Source organism: Tachypleus tridentatus, chromosome 10 (genome assembly GCF_004210375.1).
Source record: "Tachypleus tridentatus isolate NWPU-2018 chromosome 10, ASM421037v1, whole genome shotgun sequence".
Classification (NCBI taxonomy): domain Eukaryota; kingdom Metazoa; phylum Arthropoda; class Merostomata; order Xiphosura; family Limulidae; genus Tachypleus; species Tachypleus tridentatus.
Genome location: NC_134834.1, coordinates 185,690,555 through 185,717,313, shown reverse-complemented (window position 1 = coordinate 185,717,313; position 26,759 = coordinate 185,690,555). Strand labels below are relative to the sequence as shown.

The window sequence follows — 26,759 nt, the reverse complement described above, 5'->3', positions numbered from 1 at the left end:
AGCCCTCGAAGACCTTGGATGTTGGATTAGTTTATGCATTATCCTGCTTCTTCTAATAGAACTTTCATAATCTGGGTACATTTTTACTGGGACAAGTTGAAAATTGGGCATCTTCCTATGCCACTGATATTTTTTTCCATATCTTCCCAGCTCTACCATCAATTACATTTTTTGATGACTGTAATTAGTGCTCTTTAGTCTTCCATGATGTATAGTTTATTACAGATTAAAAATATGGTAAGAACCATGGGTTAGAGTAAATATAATAAAATAAATTTTCCTCTTATTTCTTCAATTCAAAGAGCAGTGGCAGTAACCCCTCCCTTCCCCTTTTCTAGCTTATGAACAAACTCAGACTGTTACACATTGAAGGAGTAATACATGTAGAAGTCATATTGTTGATGTGTAATTAATTCTTTTTAGAGTTCTCTGATGTTCAACTTACCAGAACTTGCCAAGCTAAATATACAGATGGACCATTTTATCCGAGACATCCTGTTGATGTGTGTTTCAAAGATGGGGTAAGTTCTATAGGCATATTTTTTTAGATAGATATTATTAATATTTACTTTCCTTGTACACAGGGCCTTTCACTGTAACAGATAAAGGCCAATGAACTGTTAAAAGATTTGACTAAGACTGAAATAGTTCAGCATAGAACTAATGTTTTACCAAATCCAAACTTAGCTGCAAGTTGGATGTATGTTTACCAACATCCATTCAAAAATACAGCTCACCTTTCCATAAAACATATAGGTACCAGTTAGCTTGGAAACAAAAGTAATTAAACACAAAACCATATTCAGGAATGAAAAAACAAACAAACTAGAAGCATCCTCAGGTCTGTGGTTTGTTCCTAAGTCATCTAAACTTCCTATTAAATTCTGTTATTCTTCTATGCAGAGCTACATCTAACAACTTTGTCATGAAACCATGAATTATTTTTATGCCATTTTATCCACTGATATAAATAATTTATAACCTGCTTTATCATGTGGTGTCTAAATTTTTCATGTAGCTTCATTAACTCCTTCACTGGAGCTGGTACATGTACATCCTCTGTGTTTTTACTGATTACTGTAGCTGGTATACAAGTACCACAGAAGCTGGGGAAAGCCCAGATTATTTTGTGTAATTACTAAATAACTTTGACTGACGGATTCATGCAATGAACAGAAAAAACATTCAGAACCAATATACACAGAGGATGTATGTGTACCAGCTCCAGTGATAAGTAAAAACTCAGAGGATGTACATGTACCAGATGCAGTTATCAGTAAAAACACAGAGGATGTACATGTACCAGATGCAGTTATCAGTAAAAACACAGAGGATGTACATGTATCAGCTGCAGTTATCAGTAAAAACATAGAGGATGTACATGTATCAGCTGCAGTTATCAGTAAAAACACAGAGGATGTACATGTATCAGCTGCAGTTATCAGTAAAAACACAGAGGATGTACATGTACCAGCTACAGTAATCAGTAAAAACACAGAGGATGTACATGTACCAGCTGCAGTTATCAGTAAAAACACAGAGGATGTACATGTACCAGCTGCAGTTATCAGTAAAAACACAGAGGATGTACATGTACCAGCTCCAGCAAAAGGGTTAATGGTTGCCCTCTCATCACATGGTGGAAGGTCATAAAAACGGTATAACAGAGAAGTTGTTCTAATAAAATTGGAAAAAATAGAAATAAAATCAGTGACAATCACTGACAGTTATATTCTCAAGAGATGACAGTTTCTTAGCAAACATAAGCCTATAATTTCAGATGAGCAGAAAAATTCTACAAAAATTGATAAATTTTTTATTTACAAGTAAGATTCCCCATACCTGTACAGATATGCAATGTTGAATGTTCTTTCCATTTTTATTTTGGGAATTGCTTTAATTAATTGTTGCATGATATCAATTCTAAAATACTTTGAGTTAAACATTGTTGAAGTGTAATATTTAATAGCCAGTTATCTTTTTATCAGACTCTGCCAGTGTTGCTTAGCAACAAAACTGTATATACATATATTAAATTTGTACTTAAAAACAAAACAAAAATATTTAAATGTATAGGTCACATCAGTTTACAGGGGTAAAAACTATATTAATTACTTCAGTCTCTCTCTAAAGATTACATCCCCACAAATAACTTTAAAGAAGTGTTTCTTTCAAAGTGTTGAGCTTAGTTGTATTTAAGAAAGTTTGTCATGTTAACTTTCTTGTTTGGAAGAAAATGTTCAGGTTTGATCAAATGTTACAAGTGTTTTGTTAAATAATGCCACCAACTTATCTCGTTCTTGTTAACAATGGTTCTATCTGCTTGTTTCTAGCTAGCTCAAGATGGTGAAGCAGAATGAGAAGTTTACTTTATTCAATCACATGACGAGTTCCGAAACGTGAGTGTGACATTATAATGTTGTCATGACTCAGTGCTGTTTGTCCAGAGATCACATGCTTTCAAAAATAAAAGAAATAATAAACAATTAGTTTCAACATGAAGTATCATGGCCCATGTGTTTTGGACTTCTCACCTCTGTAGACGTGAATTTGACTGAAAAAGAATTGTGCCTGTTTTGTGGTACATACATATCTATCTATCTGTGATTTTTAACGTTTTTATGATTCCATTTGTCAAACGTGATTCCAGTTTCATTTGACATCCAAATGTCATGTACCTGCACTTCCTTTTTGTAAATAATATGAATGTACTGATTTGACTATCTATAAGAGTAACTTGTTTCTTTGAGTTATAAGTTAGTTTCAGTTGCAGAAATAGATAATATTAAAAGATGGATTTGTTTTTATTTTAACCTATATTTCTGATAAAATAAAATTATATTTATTTTCATGAGAAACTACTTTCATGTCTTGTACTTTGGTGTTCTCAATCATTATTAGTGGTACTTTTTAACAGTTTGTTCCTGACCTTAGAATAAGTTAAATACCCTGAAAAGACACTGCCAGATGGTATCACATCATGGTTGTAAATTAGATGTTTCAATAAAGAAATGAGACCACAGTAACACACACTTGTTACACATTTTAATGTAATAAAGATGTGATAAAACAGTGCCATTTGTAATATTATTGTTGATTGGTTTGGATTGTTTTGAATTTTGCACAAAGTTACACAAGGGCTATCTGTGCTAGCCATCCCTAATTTAACAGTGTAAGACTAGAGGGAAGGCAGCTAGTCATCACCACCCACTGCCAGCTCTTGGGGTACTCTTTTACCAATAAACAGAGGGATTGACTGTAACATTATAACACCCGGCAATGTTTGTATGACTTAAACAAATATATAATTTATTTATTATTTTAGTTTAATTTAAAATATGAAAAAAAATATTTTAACACTATCAAGAGTTCAGGTGTTTTTTCATCATTTCTAATCATTCCTGTAAATTTTTCTACTGAAATAAACTTGTATAGTCTTCTATCATATTTGTAATTTTTTTTATTTTTATGAATAAATCTGGAATAATTCCTTAATGTTTCTCAGTTATAAATAAATGAGTGAATATTTTAAATATAATATTTTTTAAGTAACTTCTCATCACTCCTTCTTCCTACATTATGGATGATCTTAGACAAGGATCATACTTTAGTGGGCTTCATGCTTTCTTCTCTGTGGCTAGATTTACATCTGTTCACAAATGCATCCCTTTGGGGCTGGGGTGCATGGATTGACTTTGGATCATTGGCCTGTGGAGGAATGTTTCCTTGATATAAACATTCTAGAAATCCTTGTTTTTTGTCAGGTTTCAGATCATTTTCTTCCTACTTCCTGGGGTCGGTTGGTCATGGTCCACTCCAGCATTTCAACAATGGTGGCTTATATCAATCATCAAGAGGGTCATCTGTTTGAGATCTCTGTGTTTTCCTACTTTGGATCCTCCCTTTAGGGCCCATGATCATAATATTCATTTGATGGTGTATCATGTACTGAGTACTTTCAGCCTTGTGACAGGTCATCTTTCCTGACCAGATTTGGTTTACCCAATACAGTGTTCCCTTAATCCCCTTGTTTTTTGGTCTTTTTGCAATCAGTGTGGTATCACAAAACAACGATATCTGGTGATTTTTCTCATTCTTAAGCTTTGGTGATGGATGCCTTCAGCCAGAATTGGTCAAATAAAGTCCTTCATGTTTATCCTCCGATATTATTACTTTATTGGGATTCTTCATCCATACCACTCCATGCAAAGTCCTTCTGATTGATCCTTATTGGCCCACTCAACCATGGTTCCCTTCCATCCCTCTCCCATTATTTACTAAACTCCTTCATCAGCTACAGTCACCAATTCTGCATCCTGCACTTCATGTCCTCCTTCACACCTGGCTTTTGTCCAGTCCCTGCGAGAAGCTCCAGTTTCTCATGTCAGGTGGTATTTCATATAGCTCATTCATCCATCATCCATGGCTGTGTATCAGAAGAAATGGAGTGTTTTTCGTACCTGGGCCCTGCCTTGGGGGTTATGGCTTCTCATCCAATAATTGCTGGTCTCTGAGTTTTTTCATGGCTTTTTGAAAAGGAGTATTCAGTCTCCTCAATATCTAGCTATTGGTCAGGCCTATCCTGTACTTTCCATTTTTCTCATTACCACAGCATCTTTCTTCCCCTTCTCCTTGCTCTTTTGATCCATGCTCTTCAGATTAATTGGCTGCTTTGGCATCCAGTACTTCCAGATTGGAACATTAGTGTTGTACTCCATTCCCTTACTTTACCTCCGTTTAAGCCCATTGTCTCCTTTGTTTCACCTATTCCTTAAGGTTTATTTGCTTGTCATCTTGGCCTGCAGCCAGTGTTTGTTGGATATTTTCACTGCCACTTTCTGTCCATTTCCCTTCATTCTGTTTTTCATTTTCTCATCCTGTTTATTGATTCCCTAACAATCCTCTTCCTCTTGTGATATTTCTGTCTTTACCCTTACCAATTTGGTACGTCATTTAATCCAGTTGGCTTATTCCTCTTTGTCCCCTTCCCAACATATGTTATTCCATGTTACCTTCCATCAAATCTGCCACCTCACCTTTTCCATTGGTTCTCATCTTGTTCAGGCTTTGAAGGAGATTCTACAGTCAGGCATGTGGATCACCTGTCAGACTTTCATCTCCCATTATTTCCATTACGTTGCAATTTCTGCACCTTCGAGGTATTACCTACCACCTGTGGCTGTACTTCAGGCTTTTGGTATGGCGCTAGGAAAATTTTTATTAATGTTTTATTGTCTTGCAGGAGCCTTTGCTTCGACTTTCTTCTCTTGGATCCTACTCTGGGACGAGTGGTGTTTAACCAGGTATTCCTTCTGCTACACGTATCTACACTATAAGGTTTGTTGATTCATGTACTCCATCCATGGCTCTGCACACTCACCTTTGATATTGGATGTTTCGCAAGATCATTTATAGATGAATAACCTCGGGATATTTTGCTCCATAAATATGCCCATTCTGGACCATACCACTCATGGACGGTACGGGTACAGAAAGAAAAGATAGCTGCCCATCCCTGCCATGCTTTAATTGAATAAATTGCTATAATCTGCTTTTCAGTGCATTCTCCCTTCTTCCAGTGGTTGATTTAAGAAAAGAACCAACTCCAGGGTATAACACAAGAGTGGCATTTAGCTAGAAAACCAGGAATGCGGCATTCGGTATCAGAGAGAAGCCCATCGCACGCAATCAACTCCTGCGACTGTGAGCTTTGTCCAAAAGTCAATAATAATATCACCATTGCAAGAGAAAGCAAGGAAAAGCCCAGGACAGAGACGGAAATAATCCAGGTATATTTTCCATAACTCACGACACAGAGGGAAGAATCGAGGAAGGAAGATGGACAACCCAAATCTATGTTGATTGGTTCACTCAGTATACAAAACTAGCCCATGGATACCGAGAGTAGAATGAGGGCACAAAATCCAACCCACTAAAGTGGTTGTCCTTGGAGGTATCTATTCGGTTCAGAGTAGGCGGTGAAGCTCAGCTGGTGTAGAAGACGTACTATCCTCTAGATTTAATATTGTATAACGGAGTGAGACGTCTCAATGCAGTTGTTAACCCCTTTAATATGATACCGAAATTTATTCAAAAAATCAAAAACTATAGACTTGGGTATTTTAAACAAAAGAATTATTTTTAAAATATCGAAATAAGTGCGTATTTTAATGCAGAAGAATGTCTTATTTAAGATGGCCAAAAAACTCGCAAAAAATAGTAGAACTTAAATACACTTTAAAAATTATATTTTATCCTAAACCGTAAATCGACTGTATCTTTCTTTAAAAAAGAAAGAATGAGGAAAATGGTATAATAGTTTGATAAATAAACACATAACTCCAGTTATTTTCAAATTTGGGAAAATATATATTCAAAACTACTAACAGTATTTATCTTCTGTTCAAGACTAAATAAAATGGAATGTGAATAAAGTTTTCATAAGGTCGTAAGGCTTAAAAATTGAGAATTTTGGCAATAGAGATTTTTAACACCCATAATCTAATGCACAATTTTCCATGTAGTTAAAAGTTACACAAAGGGTTGTATGCGCTGTGCTCAGCAGTGGCATCAAAACCCGGTTTCTAGCGGGTTTTTTTTTCTAAATATAAAGGCTTTAGGCATTTCCCCGAAAATAAACGGTTTTTAAATGCGAAGTCTGTCCAGTATTTTGACGCATATACAAATTAACCATAATTTTTTTTTCTTTAAATAAAATGTTATGGTTTTAAAAAGCTAACTTCAATAAGAAATTTTCCATAGAAGAACACCAAAACCTATTAAACCTGAATTTAATTTTAAAAAAACTATAGCCTCAGGTATTTCTAACAAAAAAAAAAATTTAATGTCGAAACAAGTAAGTATTTTGATACAACACAAATGTGTAATTTAAGATGGCCAACAAAATCCGCGAGAAACAATAAAATGTAAACACTTACGCGTTTAATTAAAGCATTATATCTGGATAAACATAACACAAAAATAATTATACAAACCACAAAAAATACAAAATTATCTTAACTTCACCTTATGAAGTTCCACTTGGTACTTCATCCACATTCATGCACTAGTATGCAAACATAGGGATAATATTTGATACACTTGTATAATGCACTAAATTACTAAATACAAACTGCCATAAAAAATGATTTATTGTGCAATCTCGAAAGATACTACATACGTAATGAACATAGACCTAACTACCTCTCTCCTATGAATATATATTTAAGAAATATAAATCAAGTTGGCCACCATGCACTAGACGCTTAAAACTAGTATAATATTCGTTTTTTCTTTATTGTATTTTTTTCTCTCGTCCTTTTTCCTTTGGCCTGGCATGGCCGAGCGCGTAAGGCGTGCGACTCGTAATCCGAGGGTCGCGGGTTCGCGCCCGCGTCGCGCTAAACATGCTCGCCCTCCCAGCCGTGGGGGTGTATAATGTGACGGTCAATCCCACTATTCGTTGGTAAAAGAGTAGCCCAACAGTTGGCGGTGGGTGGTGATGACTAGCTGCCTTCCCTCTAGTCTTACACTGCTAAATTAGGGACGGCTAGAACAGATAGCCCTCGAGTAGCTTTGTGCGAAATTCCAAAACAAACAAACAAAAGCTTTGGGTGAAATTCAAAAACAAACAAAGAAAACAATTAATACACTGAAAACAAAATTATTATTTGCAAATTCACTTAAATTATAAAAACCACTCTGAATTACACCTGGGCGCAGCTGTTCTTGATATCAGTTCTTTGAAAAGTTTCAGGCAAATTTTCTTTTTAATTTAGCGCAAAGCTACTCGAGAGCTATCTGCGCTAGCCGTTCCTAATTTAACAGTGTAAGACCAGAGGGAAGGCAGCTAGTCATCACCGCCCACTCTTGGGCTAGTCTTTTACCGACGAATAATGGGATTGACGGTCACATTATAACGCCCCCACGGCTGAAAGAGCTAGCATGTTTGGTGCGACCGGGATTCGAACCCGCACTCCTCAGATTACAAGTCGGACTCCTTAACCCACCTGGCCATGCTGGGCCTAGTACTAGTAAATGCTACTATAACTGTTTGTGAATGTTGGTGACTAAATAAATGAAAGATTTTAAGATTACAGTAAATGCTATTATCGTTATATTAAAAACACGGCCCTGAAAATGCGAAAAAGCTAAAAACAATGTTTTTGTTAGGATACTGCCGGTAGCATTTGAAAACTATTAAATCATTTATTAAAGAAGAGGTCGAAAATGTAAGACCCTCACAGGTCCTTAAAGGCCTAAAATCCCGGTGCCGAACGTGGGTTATACCTTTACCTAAACTATATATCAAGTGCACCTTTTTTTAAAAAAAGAACAAGAAAGAGAAGGAAACTATTTTAACATTTTGAGAAACTCAGGTCTAGTATTTCACAAATTCGATAAAAATATATTGAAAATTATAACATTGTTTATATTCTGTTCAAGTGTAAATAAAATCAGATATGAGCAACGTTTCACAAAATTTAAGTTTTAAAATTTGAGAATTTTGACAATAAAATTATATGTTTGAAAAGCCCCTATCGAATATATAACTTCTCTTGAGGAAAACGAAAGTCTATGATATGATACAAACATTGTATTAAAAAATACAAAGGCCTTAATCAGTTAACCGAAAAAAAAGGTTTTAAAATAGACTCAAGAGAGTATTTTGATATACTGTTGCATTAAAATGCACACTTTCTTGACCTCAAAAAATAATTACTATTTTTAAAAATACCCAAGGATATATATAGACTTATATTTTTTGAAAACATTTTATATCGTATATTTTAATGTTCTTCCATGGAAAAACGTAGATTATCTCATAAAAGACTATGGCATCATAGACATGAGTGACAGCGATGTCACCAGAGAAAGTGACGTCATGGTTGCCCTAAATATTAACAAAAAATGCATTGTTGTATCACCATAACAGTGGGACATCTTATCATAAACGGGGACGTTATAATTTCACAAAATGGGCACAGGGGGCACGGCTAGCTTAAAGAGAGGTGATATCACAGCTCATTACTAAAAGGTCTGTTATTATTAGTACACTATGTTTCTATACGTGGATAATCTTACAAAGGGAGATAGTGTTTACATGACTGCATACAGATTTCAACTTATGTTTAATTGCATACGTTTAACAAAGATGTTTATTTTTCATTAACTTGTGTTTATATAGGATGATAGTGGCCTACACATTTAATTTACTGATGAAACGTTTTGCCACATGTAATTTTTTCATTAAAAATGAACAACTCAGCTGATTACGTTTGTATGATTTAAAATACATATTATAGTTTTAGTTCTATATATAAACATACTTTTTGCAATATCTTACCTGAAAAGGATGCTTATTTAACAACCAAACTTACAACAACCTTACCATTTCACTAGTTTGTTTTTTCTACTATCTACATCATTATGTTCTTGAAATAATATATCAGTTTGTAGTTTCTTCCGACAACGGACAAGAAAATACACAGCTGATTTTGATTTGACATACTAGTTATAGTTTATTTTGTATTTAAGCATACTTTTTACAATGAATGTCCTGAAAAGGATGGTTATTTAAATATCATTCACTTTCATTAGTTTGTCTTTATGCATATGACTATTGTCTTCACAAAATATTTCAGTTTGTTCTTTCTTATAATAATGGAGAATAAAATGTACAGCCTAAGTCAAATATCACTTACATTTCTATAAACCAAAAATTATATTTTTATATCTTTCATTTAATCTTTTCTAAATGAACATAAGGAACTCTAATTATAAATCAAGTGATAATTTCCCAGGCTATACAATTCAGTGTTCTTATATAAAATTCACATTTCATCATAGTTTAATATACTACGATAAATGCTTAACAAAATTTAATGTACTACAAACATCATGATTTGTAATTTCATTGGCTTAGCGCTAATACAAATGTTCATTTCTATTCTATATTTAAGATTTTATGTTTTATAAATGATAGCACACAATCGGTTAAAGTTCAGTTTAATTTTTTCAGACATCATCATTCCTCTATTGCTTGAGGCTGATACATACACACACAGACACAAACTAGTGGTGCTATCTTCCAGCGAGGCACACTATCCCCGCCAAAATTACCATAGTGGTTTCAGTCTTCAATAAATCTTTAGAGCTAGAGAATATTGTATATGGTGATTTTATTTTTCAGTAGATCTTTATGACAGGATATATTGTAAGTAGTGGTTTTATTCTTTAGTAGATCAAGGGATATTGTAAATGGTGGTTTTGTTTTTCAACAGATTTTTGGAACAAGGGATATTATTAATGGTGATTTTCTTCGTAAGTGGATTTTGGACAAGGGATGTTATTAATGGTGGTTTTGTTCTTCAGTAGAACTTTAGAATAGGATGTATTGTTAGTGGTGGTCTTGTTCTTCAGTAGATATTTATAACAAGGTATATTGTAAATGGCTTTCTTCTTTAGGATATTCTAATAGTGTTTGTATGGTTTTGTTCTTTACAGGATATTTCGGTTGTTTTATGTGTAAAACGTTACCAAAATATTTAAGATTGTAAGTTTACCCAGCAAAAAATCGAAACAGAAAAACTTATTTTATCACGTATAATAGCTAGATCATGAAATATTATTATGTTTGTAATATTTATTTACTTATTTCAAAGTCATTGTTCTTTTTGTTGCTATTAATCAATGAAAAAATGTCACATTCAGGCATTTAAATAAATTTGGTCTTGTTCATTTTTGCGTTTTGAAGTTTTATCATCAGTATATTGTTAATTGATGTACTTATTTTGAAATAGAAAATTTTCTGAACTTGCACACAATCTCAAAAGAACATGTTTCTGTTTAAAACAATTTAAATTATACAAATTCTACATTAAGTCAACATTTTTCTAAATATTTCTTGTGTGAATTAATCAATGTTGTTATCATGCATTAATAGATTTGGTTCAAAGAAAGCCGTATTTTGCACAAAATCTTATTCCTTATTGTATAGGACTAAGTGTGGCCTTGTGTTTAGTATGCCTGCACTATGAATCCTATTAGTTGTGGTGTTTCTGTATTACAAAAATGTACTTTACACTTTGGGTTTTGTGGGTACGTTATGAGTGGTTGTCAAATATCACTATTTGGTTAAATATGATCTGGCAAAGGGTTCTGTTAACCAGATGCCTTCCGACGCGGCCAGGAATTGAAAACTAGAAACAGCTAATAGCAGATAACTCTTATAAAGCTCAGATGGAAGATTCTAAAGGAAACCCTGGTATGTAACAACTTAGGTTAACATATTTTTTTAGAGTAGTTGTGTTAGCGGAAGTAAGACACAAAAATGATTTAGTTGCAAGAATTTCTTCTGATAAAAACGATTTATATGAGTTTTCTCGTGATTGACCATAAGTCATTGGTGGTGACCAATTCATATTAGAAGTATTTTATTTCTGTGAGTGTTTTGAGGCAACTAGGTAAAGTCAGTAAGATGAAGTTTATTGAATGTTGACACCAGATACAACAACAAACACACCAGCGTTTCTGTAATTGTTTATTGGTTAAAGTTCCTTACATGAGTCTTAATCAACTATTATCGACCAACCAAGTAGAAGTAAAGGCCCATATTCACCCTTTCAAATTTATCAGGTACATCTTCATGGTTAACATTCTTCATGTAGCACTGCCAGGTTCCTGCCCACATGTTCACTCGAGCAGACTTACAACGGCTGTCCTTAGCACAGAGCCAGATGCATTCTTCCAAGCTGATCACGTTTGGAACGATTTCAATGTCGTGCCCCCTTAGGATAAGTTGTGGGTAAACTAGGGCATGAACTGCAAACAACAAACCAAGCAGAGTATTCCAAATGATCCACAACTTTCTCATGAACAGTTGTTATCTTTATATCGAGATTCTTAATGACTAAGTCTCTGCTACTAACGTGTCGAAAACAACTTTCTGATGATTGAACATTTCACTGTTTGTTATTAGCAATCTCATTTTAATGTATATAATAGCTTTTTTTTTGTTTTAGTTAATAACTTTTGAGAACCTTTGCGCATGTTATAACATAAAATATGATATGACATAAAACGTGAGTTATATACCCCACTCTCAAAATGTTAAAAAATACCTAATAAAATCATAAGTAAAAGTCAGCGAAATATAGAACAAAGATTAGAGGTGAACAGATAAACCCCCAGCTCCTTGATATAGTCCAGAGAAAATTCACTGCACCTCCTTGGATAAAACTCAAATACAAACATACAGTTCCTTATATTTCAAGGATAAACTCCGTTTTCCCTTTTTTAGATATAACTCGAAGATAAACCAACAATTCCTGAATACATTCCAGAGATAAACCCATAGTTCCTGGACTTAATCCAGAAGTAAACACAGAATTCCTGAATGTATTCCAGATATAAACCTGTGGTTTCTTGACATAGTTCATAAATAAACCTACAGTTAAAAGATTCAAGGTTCGGGTTCGTAGGTGCACAAATTTTGGGTGTGTCAATAGGATATCGATCATGATTTTCAAAATACCATCTGGGAATTCGAGATACTTTTGAATAAAATCAGGGAATTGGTCCTCTGTGCCAGTGCCTAGCGTTGCCTCTGACGAAAACCAACATTTATTAAAGGAAACACGTTTCGAAAAAAGGCTAAAGAAGTCTATGTACCGTGTCTCTGGTTTAAACGAAGGTTAACAAAATCCAAGTAATGTATCCCAGGGTTGAAACGAAAGCAATTGAGGTTGGCTTAGAAAAGATAAACTTCATTTTCTAAAAGGGAAATCGCAAATTTCTATGGATAAAGTACCTATCACAGATGGTCGTGGGTAGGACTCCTACCTTGTACGATCACAGACACAACGAAAAGGATTTGAGATATCTAACAATTTGTTTAAATCTACTGAATGTTTGCCTTTTTCATTTAGTTCGAAATCCCCCCTTTCAAACTCTTGTATAATATTTCCATAACAGTTTAATGCGAGTCAGTATACACCAACACAATGTACTTTCAATAATAAGTACGAGTATAAACTGAATTTTGGAATAATTATGACATATAACCATGTTTCTACCTAAACCTAAAACAACTATGTGATAAAATGAAATGTAATAATACCACAAAGGTAATAAAAAGTAACTCGTACTCATCTGTAAACACGTAAGTGCTACAAATAAGGGGGAACTTAGAGTGTTTATTTGTAAGTTTTTGAAACAAAATATCGAATGATCTGGTTATAAGATACTCTCTTACCGGTTCCTTCTTCTTCAAAATCACACACACATGATGTTCCATCCTTTCCATTTAATCTGATTTCACTTGGAGTGCAAGAACAACTTTTCTGGAGATGAAAAATAATAATAATAAATTTAGCATTTTTCTAACTATTTCCCTTCCGATTACTTGAGGCTTAAAACGTTAAAAATCTAGTTTCAATACCTATGGTTGGCATAGCATAGATAACTCCTTTTTTGTTCCTTGGCATTGAAAAGTATAATTTAACTACAGGACTACCTTATCATAACGCCAGCGGTTATAACGCTTTCTCGGATGTGGCACCTTGATCCCCAGACATTTATAAAACTATTGGTCATTATTGGACCTAGCGGGGTCCTGTCTGGTCATAAATGACGTCATTAAAGAAGAGATTGTTTAAATCCGGGGAGAAGGCAAGAAGTTCCAAGATATCAGATGGAAAAGAAATGTTATGTCGTTAATTGCAGAAGGTTTAGAGTAGAAAAAGTCATGGCAAGTATTTGTTGTTGTTTTTTTTTACTTCCACGCAAAGCTACACGAGGGCTATCTGCGCTAGCCGTCTCTAAGTTAGCAATGTAAGACTTAAGGGAAGGCAGCTAGTTATCACTACACGCCGCCAACTCTTGGACTACTCTTTTACCAACGAATACTGAGATTGACTGTAACATTATAACGCCCCCACGGCTGAAGGGGCAAGCACCTTTGATGTAACAGGGATTCGAATCCGCGACCCACATATAAGGAGTCGAGCGCTTTAACCACCTGGTAATGGCGAGCCTGACAGTTATTTCATTTAAAAGAGAAGTTGGTCGAACCATCACAACTAGGAGTGTAAGACTTATTCTGCTTCTTCCGCTCATGAGAAACATTGGCAAGAACCATCGTAAAAAACAATCCCAGTATGAATCCAACAACTGAAGCTGCAGGATAGCTTTAGAACTTTATATCCAAGACCCCAACCCATTGATACACATCCCCTGCAACCAATTAGCAACCCTTATAGAATTCACTACCACCCAAAACTAACTTTATGTTCAATAACGAAAACTACCTACAAATAAATGGCCTACGTATGGGGAATCCAGTGTCACCAGTTCTAGCTAACATTCTTATGACACAGATTGAATCACAAGCGATCAATTCAGCCTTACACCCACCACTATACTGGTACAGGTATGTTGATGATACAATTGCTGGATTCACATCTACAGAACACACACTTAGTTTTTCAGCCATGTTAACTCTATACACTCCAACATTAAGTTCACCTGTTAACAGGAAAAAACTAATCAAATAACATTCCTTAACCTCAAGATCACTAGAACTGATACAAAATTCAATACAGAAATCCAAGAGTGATCACCCATACTGAGTTATACAATCCTTGGGACTCAGCACATGAAACAAAACAAAAACTCAACATATTAAGAAACCACATAAACACAGCCACAAAGCTATGGTAACCTGATAAAACTAACAATGAAATCAACAACATGAAACAACACTTCATCAACATCAAATTTCCTCGAAAAAATCGTGAAAAAAATATACGCACACATCTAGACCAACAACATTAAATTCCAAGATACAACTACAAAACCTTATACCGCTGCATACCATATGTTCTTGACATTAGCGAAAAAATAACCAATCTTTGGAAAACACTTACAACAAAACACAACATTCCAGTAAACACCAAATTTATTCAAAAACCAGGTACAAAAATAAAGTCCATACTATGTAAAAACTACACTGACAAACACAACACCAATATAATTTATAAAATACAATGCAACAACTGCCACGATTGGATTTGTTTTGTTTGTTTGTTTTGGAATTTCGCACAAAGCTACTCGAGGGATATCTGTGCTAGCCGTCCCTAATTTAGCAGTGTAAGACTAGAGGGAAGGCAGCTAGTCATCACCACCCACCGCCAACTCTTGGGCTACTCTTTTACCAACGAATAGTGGGATTGACCGTAACATTATAACGCCCCCACGGTTGGGAGGGCGAGCATGTTTGGCGCGACGCGGGCGCGAACCCGCGACCCTCGGATTACGAGTCGCACGCCTTACGCGCTTGGCCATGCCGGGCCCGCCACGATTGGAGAAACAAACCGAAAAAATTGAAACTAGATTCAAAGAACAAAAAAAAAATCTTCACACGTTTTTGATCACTGCAAATCAAATAAACACAACATAACCACAGAAAACACCAAGATATTAAGTAGAGAAACAAATATAAACAAACGAAAAATCAAAGAAGCCCTACTTATACAGCAACTAAAACCAAAATTAAACCAATATAAAGGAACACTTTCATACCTATACTAATTAATAACCTAACATCCACCTGCAACGCCCCCTACAATCCCGTACTCGTTTATACTCTCATCCCTGGGACATGTATCCGTCAACGGTCATATTCAAACTCTTTCTTTCTTAACTACAAGATGACCTAGGAAGGTCGAAACGTTGTTCTCTGCTTTATTAGTAAAAGTGTTAACACCCATACAAGCCGTTCTGAGATACATTTTTATTTCAAGTGGGTTTCTCGTCATCAAGAATCAACCAGTATGTCTTATTACATTGTCGGCAAACGTGATGGAAGGCAAACTGCTGGAGAAGTATGAACTGGTTTGGTTTGAATTTCGTGCAAAGCTACTCAAGGGCTATCTGCGCTAGCCGTCCCTAATTTAGCTTTTACCAACGAATAGTGGGATTGACCGTAATATTATTACACCCTTACGACTAAAAAGATAAACATGTTTGGTAAGACAGGGATTCGAACTCGTTTTCTACAGAATACGAGTTAAACACCCTAACCACCTGACCGTGCCGGACCTGTTAAGGCTTGATTGGAATATAGAGGCACAATTTAAGACCTGAGTTGAGAAAGATAAAGACATGCTACGAAACGTCAAGAGCTGTCTATATGAACCTTGAAAATAAAACATGGTCTAAACATGAAACTAAACACGTCGGAAACGTTTTCCTGAATGGAGTTACAACCAACGGCTATTACAGAAATTGTTACACATAATTGTTTGGAATTAAGCACAAAGCTACACAATGGGCTGCCTCTGCTCTGCCCACCACGGGTATTTAAACCCGGATTTTAGCGGTGAGAATCCCCAGACATGTCTCTAAGCCGCATTCGGAAAGAGGCTGAAAACCAAATAAAACAAACTAAAGTATCAGACTTTTTAAAGTAAATAAACATGAATATGTTTTGAAACAATGGAAAGTTTGTGTTCATACTTTATCCGTTTTCTATGTTGTTTTTATGCCTATTTTCCCGGCGTAAATAAACAGTTTATTTAATTTGTTGCTTAGCTAGTCCACTGAATTTGTACTACTTCAGCACAAGTACCTTCTTGCCCAGTTGGTTATTATACTTCCCCAAATATATCGCTCTCGGGTGCACGCGACTCCCGATGGTAGCGTTATAGTGAGACAGTGCTGTACTTGTACTTTAGACAAAGACCCTCATGGTTCAACACTATCACAAAAGAATAACATTGGAAATGCTTGTCGCACTCTTAGCCTTAACGTTTTGTTTGCAAACTCAATGGTTCCTTATACGTTAGAAAAGTAAATGGCAAAATCGGTGACCTTTAGGTCTTATTTAGAACTACTGCAGTTAAAAGTACCTGCTGTCTACACGACTACTTCCAACCAACCGACTTCTGGGAATGACTATCACTTTTGTTACACACCTACAGCTGAAAATGTGGAATGTGAAGTGCTGGAAGCCTGTAACTTTCTGATAAGTTAAACCTGACTCCAGGCACACGAAATGTGTCATAATTCAGGAACATGAAATTATGGAGGCAAAAAAAAATTGCTGTTTTAGCTACTAACAGATGCATTTAAACTGTTTCACACTGCTGTTTTAGCCACTAACAGATGCATTTAAACTGTTTCACACTGCTAAGTTTTCTGTATTTTTTGTTATTTTTCTTTTACCATCGCCTGCGACGAACTCAACACACTGACTAACTGCTCGAACTGTGAATCCAATGATTTGTAGCTGCGTTATAAGGGTAAGAGTCACATCCAGTTCATACTTCGGGATAACTACGCGCAGATATCCGTTTATAGGTTTGCTCGAAATTTTTAAAATAAACTAATCATTACCTTATGTCGCCTTTCATCTGTCTTTTCAGATAATTAAAGCTGCATTCTGCAGATTCGTTTCAAGCGCTCTATGATTTACACGGAGTTTATCGGTAAGTAAAAACCTTTTATGCAGTATTTAAGCATGCGAATCAGTGATTACAAACATGCTGTCCCTTTCAGCTGTGGAGGCGTTATAATGTTACGGTCAATTCCATCATTTGTTGGTAAAAAAATAACCCAAGAGTTTGTGGTGGGTGGTGATGACTAGCTGCCTTCCCTCTAGTCTTACACTGATAAATTAGGGGTGGCTAGCGCAGAAAGCTTTGGTGTAGCTTTACGTGAATTAAAAAAAAAACTACTTACGTTTCATCTTTGGTTTCATTTCCAAAGGCTCAAAGGGTTAACGAAAATAAACACCAGATGTCAAGTGCATATTCAGTTACACTACGAAACTTGTGCATACACTTGTTTTAAAACATGGATCAAACCCCAAATATTAGTACTACAAATCATCGTGTTTATCAGGGGAGCACCACGTTGCAGTTTTATAAAGACGGGTTTTGGTACCCGTGTTTGGTACAGCACAGATAATCCATATGTAGTATATTTCTGCTTTCCACAAGCAAAACAGAGAAGAGCGAAAAAGGGTCCTATTATTTCAAATAATTCTCAAGGTTAACCCTTCTGATCAATTTCGTGTATTTTTAGAAGTCAGTACAACTTTCAATAACGTTGAAATGTTCATTTAGGTATTTAGAACAACTTATTTTTAATTTTATAAGTGATAGTTGAGTTTTTCACAGTCATGCAGACGGCCAAAGTTGACACACGACGCTGTATTGAACAAAAAAACAGTGCAAATAAAGGCATGAAAAACACACTAAAGCCTGTAGCCAATAGTTAGTTGTGTAATACCTAATATGAAAACGGTTACGTCACTAAATACGACAGAAGTTCCGGAAACATCTTGTATTATAATTTATTTATTATATTTATATTTTCATCATATCTCGAGTTTTTCGTGCCGGAGAATGTTAAAAAGCGTTTGAAACTCAAATTGGCACATTTTATTATTCCACAAGAACGATTATAGAATAATTAACTCCAAATAAAATCGTACCCCATCCCACTAAGCCAACCCCATCCTCAAGCTTTGCCACACATGTTCCAGGTAGAGAGAGTAAAAAGAAAAAACGAGATGGTGGAGTCCGTGATCGAGATGAATCCGTGGCTTTTGAAATCCTCACTGATTACCAAGTTGTTTAACCATTTCGTCCGAAAAGATAACTTTCGGATATAGCATCGGCAGACATTTAAAATATTGTTCCTACCTCCTATAGCCACCACGCCCCCTATTATCTATGGTAGAAATCGCTTGATTGATTTTTTTCTCGTACGGTGACTCATTCTACAACAAAAGACTGACCAATGATTATATTGGTTTAACGTTAAATATATTAACCGACAGAGAGGGATATGAAAAATGGGACAAAGGTTATTCTGAATCGATGTTAAATATGATAAAACTCGAGACTGTGATCCCTAAAAACGGGACAAGGTCGTTCTGATTTAACGCTAAGGTAGATGAGACACGAGACAGGGATCTGAAAAGTGGGAGAGTAGTAATGTTTGTTCATGGAAAGGGTTAACACATTTTAGAAGTTTCGAATTAATTAAAACGTTAGGCCCAAGAGAACTTTACGAAATGATTTGACACTAATATTTTTTGATAAGTTCTATCTCAGCATAGTGAAAGATGTATGCATTCTTCGTTTGTTTATAATTCCATAAACCAGTGCCGTCAAAATCACGACCATTTATGCATCAAGAGTAGTGCCATCTCCCACGAAAATATGAATTTTGAAAAAACTCGAAATTGCCCAGCCAAAAAATTGCAGACGAGGTCCCATGGATTTTTACCCTTTTTTTTTAATGCATCACGCTGCTTATGAGTCCATAACCTTACTGCTTTAAGGATTGTGTAGCAATCACAATAAAAATCGAAACAAAATAACCATCAATATTGTAATTAATTCAACTCATTTCTGTGGGAATCCTCTAAGTATGTCTAACAGAATATGAGTGATTATATCAATTTTTTAACACCAAGTGTTGTTACAAGCAAAAACATAAAGTTACGTAACACACTGGTGTAGGAAAGAGTTGCATAGTGGGGCGTAGGTTTTCCAATGGAAGATTGAAAGTATTAGAAGCTCCGTGTTGCCGAAGGCAGATCATTCTAGGAAGGTCTGGGGTCATTACTCCTCAAAAAATTAATATAATAATATAATTTACAGTTGCTATATAAGTGGAATATGTAAAAGTGGAGATGCTGCAGTACTCCCGATTCCGACATCTCTGTAATATGATTTAATATGTAGACCCCACCCATTAAATTAGTAGCACAATAAAAAGTCAGTAAATATAGAATAACAGATTGTTAACTTATATTCTTTCGTAAAACAGTAATAACATATAAGGTTATGAGATTTTACAGATAAAGTACTGACCCTAAGCCTGCCAATTTAACGTACTTCTTTAAACTGGGGGGCGTTACAATATAAGGGCCAATTCTACTCTTCGTTAGTAAAGAGTAGCCCAAGAGTTAGCAATGGGTGGTTTTGACCAGCTGTCTTCCCTGTAATTATTCATTGTTATGTAGTATGTACTGCGGGTTCGAATCCCCGTCACACCAAACATGCTCGTTCTTACAACCGTGGGGACGTTATAATGTGACGGCCAATCCCACTATTCGTTGGTAAAAGAGTAGCTCAAGAGATGGCGGTGGGTGGTGATGATTAGCTGCATTCCCTCTAGTCTTAAACTGCAAAATTAGGGACGGCTAGCGCAGATAGCCCTCGTGTAGCTTTGCGCGAAATTCAAAACAAACCAAACAAATCAAACCACCCCTTTACTGCCAGTAAAATGCATACATACAAACTGGTAATTTTAGGCTTAATACAATCGAAGCTTACCTCGAATGTATTCAAGGAGGTCTTGTCTACATCTTCAGCCCACGGTAAGTACTATTGGATAAAAAAGTAATGGTGGAGAAAAGTGCTACTTCTCTTGGCTGTGTTAAATTTGTTTAAAATTAATTAACATTTATACTTTTAACCGTAATAAAATTAGATACTAAAATTATAAAGAGTTAATATCTGCTTATTTGGGGAACGGAATAAGCCTCTTTGCAAAATTTAAAACAATATATATACGCATGTTAATTTCTAGAAAATTTACACCTAGTGTCGAAATAACAAAATATCCTTCTAAAGCTTTGAACCTAACACGTAGTTAACTAGTTAACGTCATGAGTTTATTTGGATGTGTTCCCCTGTTTAATAGAGAGTTCTTGTTATGAGTTTGTTTGTATTTATAATATTAACTTGTTTTATATGTTCCCATATCTAATCGAAGCTGTTAATATAAGCTTGTTTTCATGTGTTCCTGTGTCCAATCCAAAGCTGTTAATACAAGCTTGTTTTTATGTGTTCCCGTGTCCAATCCAAAGCTGTTAATATAAGCTTGTTTTTATGTGTTCCCGTGTTCAATCCAAAGCTGTTAATATAAGCTTGTTCTTATGTGTTCCCGTGTCCAATCCAAAGCTGCTACAATAAGCTTGTTTTTATGTGTTCCCGTGTCCAATCCAAAGCTGTTAATATAAGCTTGTTTTTATGTGTTCCCGTGTCCAAACCAAAGCTGTTAATATAAGCTTGTTTTCATGTGTTCCCATGACTAATCCAAGCTGTTAATATAAGCTTGTTTTTATGTGTTCCCGTGTCCAATCCAAAGCTGTTAATATAAGCTTGTTTTCATGTGTTCCCATGACTAATCCAAGTTGTTAATATAAGCTTGTTCTTATGTGTTCCCGTGTCCAATCCAAAGCTGTTAATATAAGCTTGTTTTTATGTGTTCCCATGTCTAATCCAAGGTGTTAATATAAGCTTGTTTTTATGTTTTCCCATGACTAATCCAAGCTGTTAATATAAGCTTGTTTTTATGTGTTCCCGTGTCTAATCCAAGCTGTTAATATAAGCTTGTTTTTATGTGTTCCCGTGTCTAATCCAAGCTATTAATATAAGCTTGTTTTTATGTGTTCCTGTGTCCAATCCAAAGCTGTTAATATAAGCTTGTTTTTATATGTTCCCATGTCTAATCCAAGGTGTTAATATAAGCTTGTTTTTATGTGTTCCCATGACTAATCCAAGGTGTTAATATAAGCTTGTTTTTATGTGTTCCCGTGTCTAATCCAAGGTGTTAATATAAGCTTGTTTTTATGTGTTCCCGTGTCTAATCCAAGCTGTTAATATAAGCTTGTTTTTATGTGTTCCCGTGTCTAATCCAAACTGTTAATATAAGCTTGTTTTTATGTGTTCCCATGACTAATCCAAGGTGTTAATATAAGCTTGTTTTTATGTGTTCCTGTGTCTAATCCAAGCTGTTAATATAAGCTTGTTTTTATGTGTTCCCGTGTCTAATCCAAGCTGTTAATATAAGCTTGTTTTTATGTGTTCCCGTGTCTAATCCAAGCTGTTAATATAAGCTTGTTTTTATGTGTTCCCGTGTCTAATCCAAACTGTTAATATAAGCTTGTTTTATGTGTTCCCGTGTCCAATCCAAAGCTGCTAATATAAACTTGTTTATGTGTGTGTTCCTGTGCATTTCCTGCTTCATATATAACATTGAGTCTGTTTTACCGATTTGCCTTTCTCCTGGAAATACTCTGAAGACAGGGCAACACTGTAGAAAAAATCAAACAAAAAACGTTATTTTAATCATTTCCTCACTTTTACAATTGGTGTAAAAAATAAATCAATTTTTAAACCGTATATGGCTTAACCTATTTCCTTTCACAAAATAATTTAACACCTGTGCAGAACTCTTTCAAAAATAAACCTTGCAAGAAAAACATTTAAACAGTCACTAATATAATGAAAAACGAACATCTGTCGTGTTTCCTATAAATCAAACCAAACCAAATGTCGGTAAAGTGTACAGCTCTAAACCAAAAACTGAGACTAACGTCTGTATATACACAAACTCGCTACATGTTTATATTGCCTTGAATCATCTGTTGGGAGACCGCATCATTAACGATAATTTCGGCCATAATTCCAATAGCATCTCATGGAGTTTTACCAGTATAGAAGATATAGGTTATTTTCATAATTAAAATCTATAAAGCCTATTCAAGTCAATCTCAGTTAAAAGAACTTCTAGTTGTGCTTATGTACTTTCCGGTTGTTTGTTTTGCTTTCATTCTATATGTTAGGACTAAATGGGTTTCGAAACCTGAAATGCTCTTTGAAAACTTCTTTATAAAAATATTACAAAACACTTCCGTTTCTTGGTGGAACAGCAATAATTTTGTGGACCTACAACGCTAAAATCAAAGACTCGATTCTCCTTTGTGGACACAGCAGATAGCCCAATGTGGGTTTGTTCCAAAAAAACAACAACAGTTAAAACAGTTTATTTTTGTTGTACACCTTCCATGTATTCAGAACAAGTAAAGCGCTTAACCTTTTAACATATTGTATAACTGTATTGTATAATTGTATTGTATAGGATAAGTGGGTATAGGTTAAGAAAGAACTGATTTCTGATAATTGTTAGTATAGGATAAGTGGGTATAGGTTAAGTAAGAACTGATTTCTTATAATGGTTGGTATAGGATAAGTGGGTATAGGTTAAGTATGAACTGATTTCTTATAATGGTTAGTATAGGATAAGTGGGTATAGGTTAAGTATGAACTGATTTCTTATAATGGTTAGTACAGGATAAGTGGGTATAGGTTAAGTATGAACTGATTTCTTATAATGGTTAGTATAGGATAAGTGGCTACAGGTTAAGTATGAACTGATTTCTTATAATGGTTGGTATACGATAAGTGGGTATAGGTTAAGTAAGAACTGATTTCTGATAATGGTTGGTATAGGATAAGTGGGTATAGGTTAAGAAAGAACTGATTTCTGATAATGGTGAATATAGAATAAATGGGTTAAGTAAGAACTGATTTATGGTAACGTATGTGTGTGTTTTCTTATAACAAAGCCACATCGGGCTATCTGCTTAGCCCTCCGAGGGGAATCGTAGCCCTAATTTTTGCGTTGTAAATCTGTAGACACAATACTGTGCTAGCGGGGGGCAGGTAACGTATCATGTAGGTTTCTATTACGTCTTTACAACTCGGGTAATCTAGTTACTCAAACACTGTGTTAAACCTTGAAAGCTGTCGGGTTATTGTATTTTCAGACATTGGTTTAGTAACATTCTTATCAAATAGTTTTTAACTATAATGAGTGTTCATAGTTGTTTTGTGTTTTTTAACTATCAGTGATCATTGCAGTTTTATGGTTTTTAACTATAACGTATGTTTCTAATAGTTTTTGTTTTTAACTGTAATAATTGCTCCTAGTAGTTTTTTGTTTTTTCTTAACTATTAGGTTGTCCAAAAATAAATGTCGGAATTCTCACTATGACATTTAGAAGCTGAATATTGAATAACGTATCGTTGGTTGGTTTAATCCAACGTTTGTTGCTTACAACATGTCTTAATTGTCTGCTGTTTCAACTCTACTCAGAGTACATTTCGCAACCCCCAAGGCAGTATGGACAAGAAAGACTTTTGTCTTATTTTCCTCTACGACTTCAAACTTGGACGAAAAGCTATCGAAACTACGCGGTACATCAACCAGACATTCGACCATGGATCTGTTACTAAATATACAGTTCAGGGTTGGTTCCAAAGGTTTTGACATGGAGATGAAAACACGTTAAGGGAAGCAGTTGAGACAGACCCTCACACAACAGCACGTGAGCTTGCAGAAAAGCTAAACACAAGCAAGCCAAACATTGCCAACCATCTGAGTGTGATTGGAAAGACGGAAAAGCTGGATACGTTGGTTCTGTATGAGCTGACTGAAGGTCAACAAAATCAGCGTTATGAGACCTGTCAAGGATGACACTCCAAAAATATAACGAATTGGGAATCAAGGTTTTGCCTCATCCACCTTATTCCCCAGACCTTTACAGTAGAGATTTTCATTTTTAAGCACTTTGACAACTTTTCGAACAATAAAGGCTTTCAAAACCAGGCACCCGCAGAAGAAGCTATCATGGAGTTTATTGACCATATAAACTCTGATTTCTACAGCATGGGCATAAACAGCATCGTTACATGTTAGGAAAAGTGTGTTGAAATAAATGGTGCTTACTTTGGTTAAAGTATGTTTTACAACACTGGTTTATAGTTTTCCAAACTTCGCAGTTTAAAAACGACATTTATTTCTGAACAACCTAATATAATCAGTGTCTCTAGTGTGTGTGTGTTTTTAACTATTATAGTACTTTTTGTTGATGTTTTTTTACTATAATGAGTGTTCCTAGAAGTTTATAAAATTTGTGTTAACTAATTTTAAATATCTACAAAGTGGGACTTTAACTGTTTGGCAAGTGCATAATTGGTGTACGAGTGATAAGTATTGGTATAAATTAATTAGTACCTGCTGTGTGATTGTTTAAGTTAAAGATACCTAAGTATAAACTTGGTTATGATTGGCCAAATTCCTGTTGATAACAAACGGAAAATGTGCCCGAATTTTACATCTATATGAATACCTAATAACACCGTAACGTATAAACAAATAATAATTATTTTAGTTCATCAATATGTTTTAGTTTAAAAAATTACAGCAAGCGCTAATTAGAAATTTTCAGTTCTACTTACATACGAAGATTTTTGTTTGTTGTTATTTTTTAAGCTTAATAGCCAATAAAATAAACAAACTTACCTGACTGTGAAGAAAGCAGCAATGATGGATATAAATAAAACAAAAATCAATTTCATTTTCGCTCTTCCACAGTTAGCTCCGAAAAAGGATGTAGAACTTATGCACTCGATAAAGAAGTCGTGGACTTTATATAAATTAGTCCGCCTAACAGATGTTGAGTTGTCCTAAGAAGTTAATACATCTGTTCCTTATCTTCATTGTTTAGTTATTTGTATGTTTTTTGTTGTTTTTTTTCGCTTGTAGTCTTTGTAACACTGACTGAATTTTGTAAAGTGGATTTGTTTATTTGTTTTTAAATTTCGCGCAAAGCTACACGAGAGCTATCCGCACTAGCCGTCCCTAATTTACCAGTGTAAAACTAGATAGAAGCAACTGGCCATTACCACCCACCGCCAACTCTTTGAATACTTTTTTATCAACGAAGTTCTTCTCCCCATCACACCAAACATGCTCACCCTTTCAGCTGTGTGGGTATTATAATGTGACGGTGAGTAGAACTTGCGGACCTCGGATTACGAGTCGAGTGCCTTAATCAGCTGGTCATGCCGGGCTGTAAAGTGTTGAATATATTTATAAAACATTAATATGTGAAATATCTTCTTCAAATAAGATTTTTAATTAAACTCTACAGCTTCAAATAGACGGAGTTATATCTTTATCCCCAAAGTTTCATATTAATTGTGTTATTGTATTTATATTTATCTACGAACTTAATTTAAGTACATTATATGAAAACTTAAATACCCGTGTCTAATATAAACATTCACAGAGATTGTGCAAAAGGAGTTGCACAGACATATCTTCCCACCTCGCCCCCTAGTGGCACAGCGTTATAACGATAAAACTGTCCATTGTGTAGCTTTGTGCTTAACTACAAACAAACTATCCGATCTTCTATTTCGTTACTAAACACGCCCTTTAAAGACATTGACAATGTCTAGCCGTGCGCCATATAACATCACTGTTTAAGAATCTACGTGATTGTTGTTGTTAATAGAATATCGCGAACTGTTACATTGCCAGAGCATGAACAATATATGTATATAGCACATTACCAACTGTTGTATTGTCTGATCGTATACGAAGTGTTGCATTATTAGATAAAACAATAATCAAATATAGTACGTTATTCATTTACCAATTGTTAAATTAGTAGTAATCACACGACCAATACGTTGACACTGGATATACCATTAAAGTAGCTCTTTCTATGCCACACAACTGTTATACCACAACATGTTACCTCACGAGAACATCCACAAAGTGTTGCTTCACATTACACAATATACTTAGTTTCATGTGTAGCAGACTTGAAACATACTATTGCGTTATAAGAACGTAAGCAAGATGTTTACACAGCCTGATGTCTTACAATTCTTTCTGATTTCCATATGAAATCCTAATTATTCCACAAAACTATCGAGAATTACTATATCCATGAAAACATAATCTAACACGAACAAAACAGCGAAAGAAGTGATTTTTCGGATATTTACGCAAAGGTACAAAAAGACTGTCTTCGCATAGTTGTCTCTAATTTTGAACTAAAAAAAATAAATAGAAGGTAGCACATATCTCTATTTCTT

General features: G+C 35.0%; 2 protein-coding genes across 8 annotated transcripts in view; one reads left to right on the top strand and one right to left on the bottom strand.

Annotated features, from left to right (window-relative positions):
- LOC143231124 (rho guanine nucleotide exchange factor 16-like) overlaps positions 1-3,495 on the top strand; it is a 34,345-nt gene extending 30,850 nt beyond the window's left edge. For all 7 annotated transcript variants that reach the window (XM_076465741.1, XM_076465738.1, XM_076465740.1 and 4 more), the window contains 2 exons: positions 424-521; positions 2,334-3,495. In XM_076465741.1, coding sequence (XP_076321856.1) covers positions 424-521; positions 2,334-2,360 — 125 coding nt within the window. In that variant the 3' untranslated portion in view covers positions 2,361-3,495. The remainder of the gene's footprint in view (positions 1-423; positions 522-2,333) is intronic.
- An 8,033-nt stretch (positions 3,496-11,528) lies between these two features.
- Positions 11,529-25,302, bottom strand: LOC143228289 (uncharacterized). Its single transcript, XM_076459569.1, has 5 exons — positions 25,174-25,302; positions 22,077-22,119; positions 20,355-20,405; positions 13,256-13,343; positions 11,529-11,823 (listed from the first exon to the last, which is right to left on the bottom strand). Exons 1-5 carry the CDS (start codon positions 25,227-25,229, stop codon positions 11,582-11,584), a joined length of 480 nt encoding a protein of 159 aa, XP_076315684.1. The 5' UTR covers positions 25,230-25,302; the 3' UTR covers positions 11,529-11,581.
- Between the last annotated feature and the right edge of the window lie 1,457 nt (positions 25,303-26,759).

Coding starts and splice junctions, on each gene's coding strand:
- LOC143228289 (XM_076459569.1), bottom strand. CDS start 25,229: ATGAAATTGATTTTTGTTTTATTTATATCCATCATTGCTGCTTTCTTC. Junction 20,406..22,076: donor TCCAGGAGAAAGGCAAATCG/GTAAAACAGACT, acceptor TTTATCCAATAG/TACTTACCGTGGGCTGAAGA. Junction 13,344..20,354: donor CCTCCTTGAATACATTCGAG/GTAAGCTTCGAT, acceptor TTTCATCTCCAG/AAAAGTTGTTCTTGCACTCC.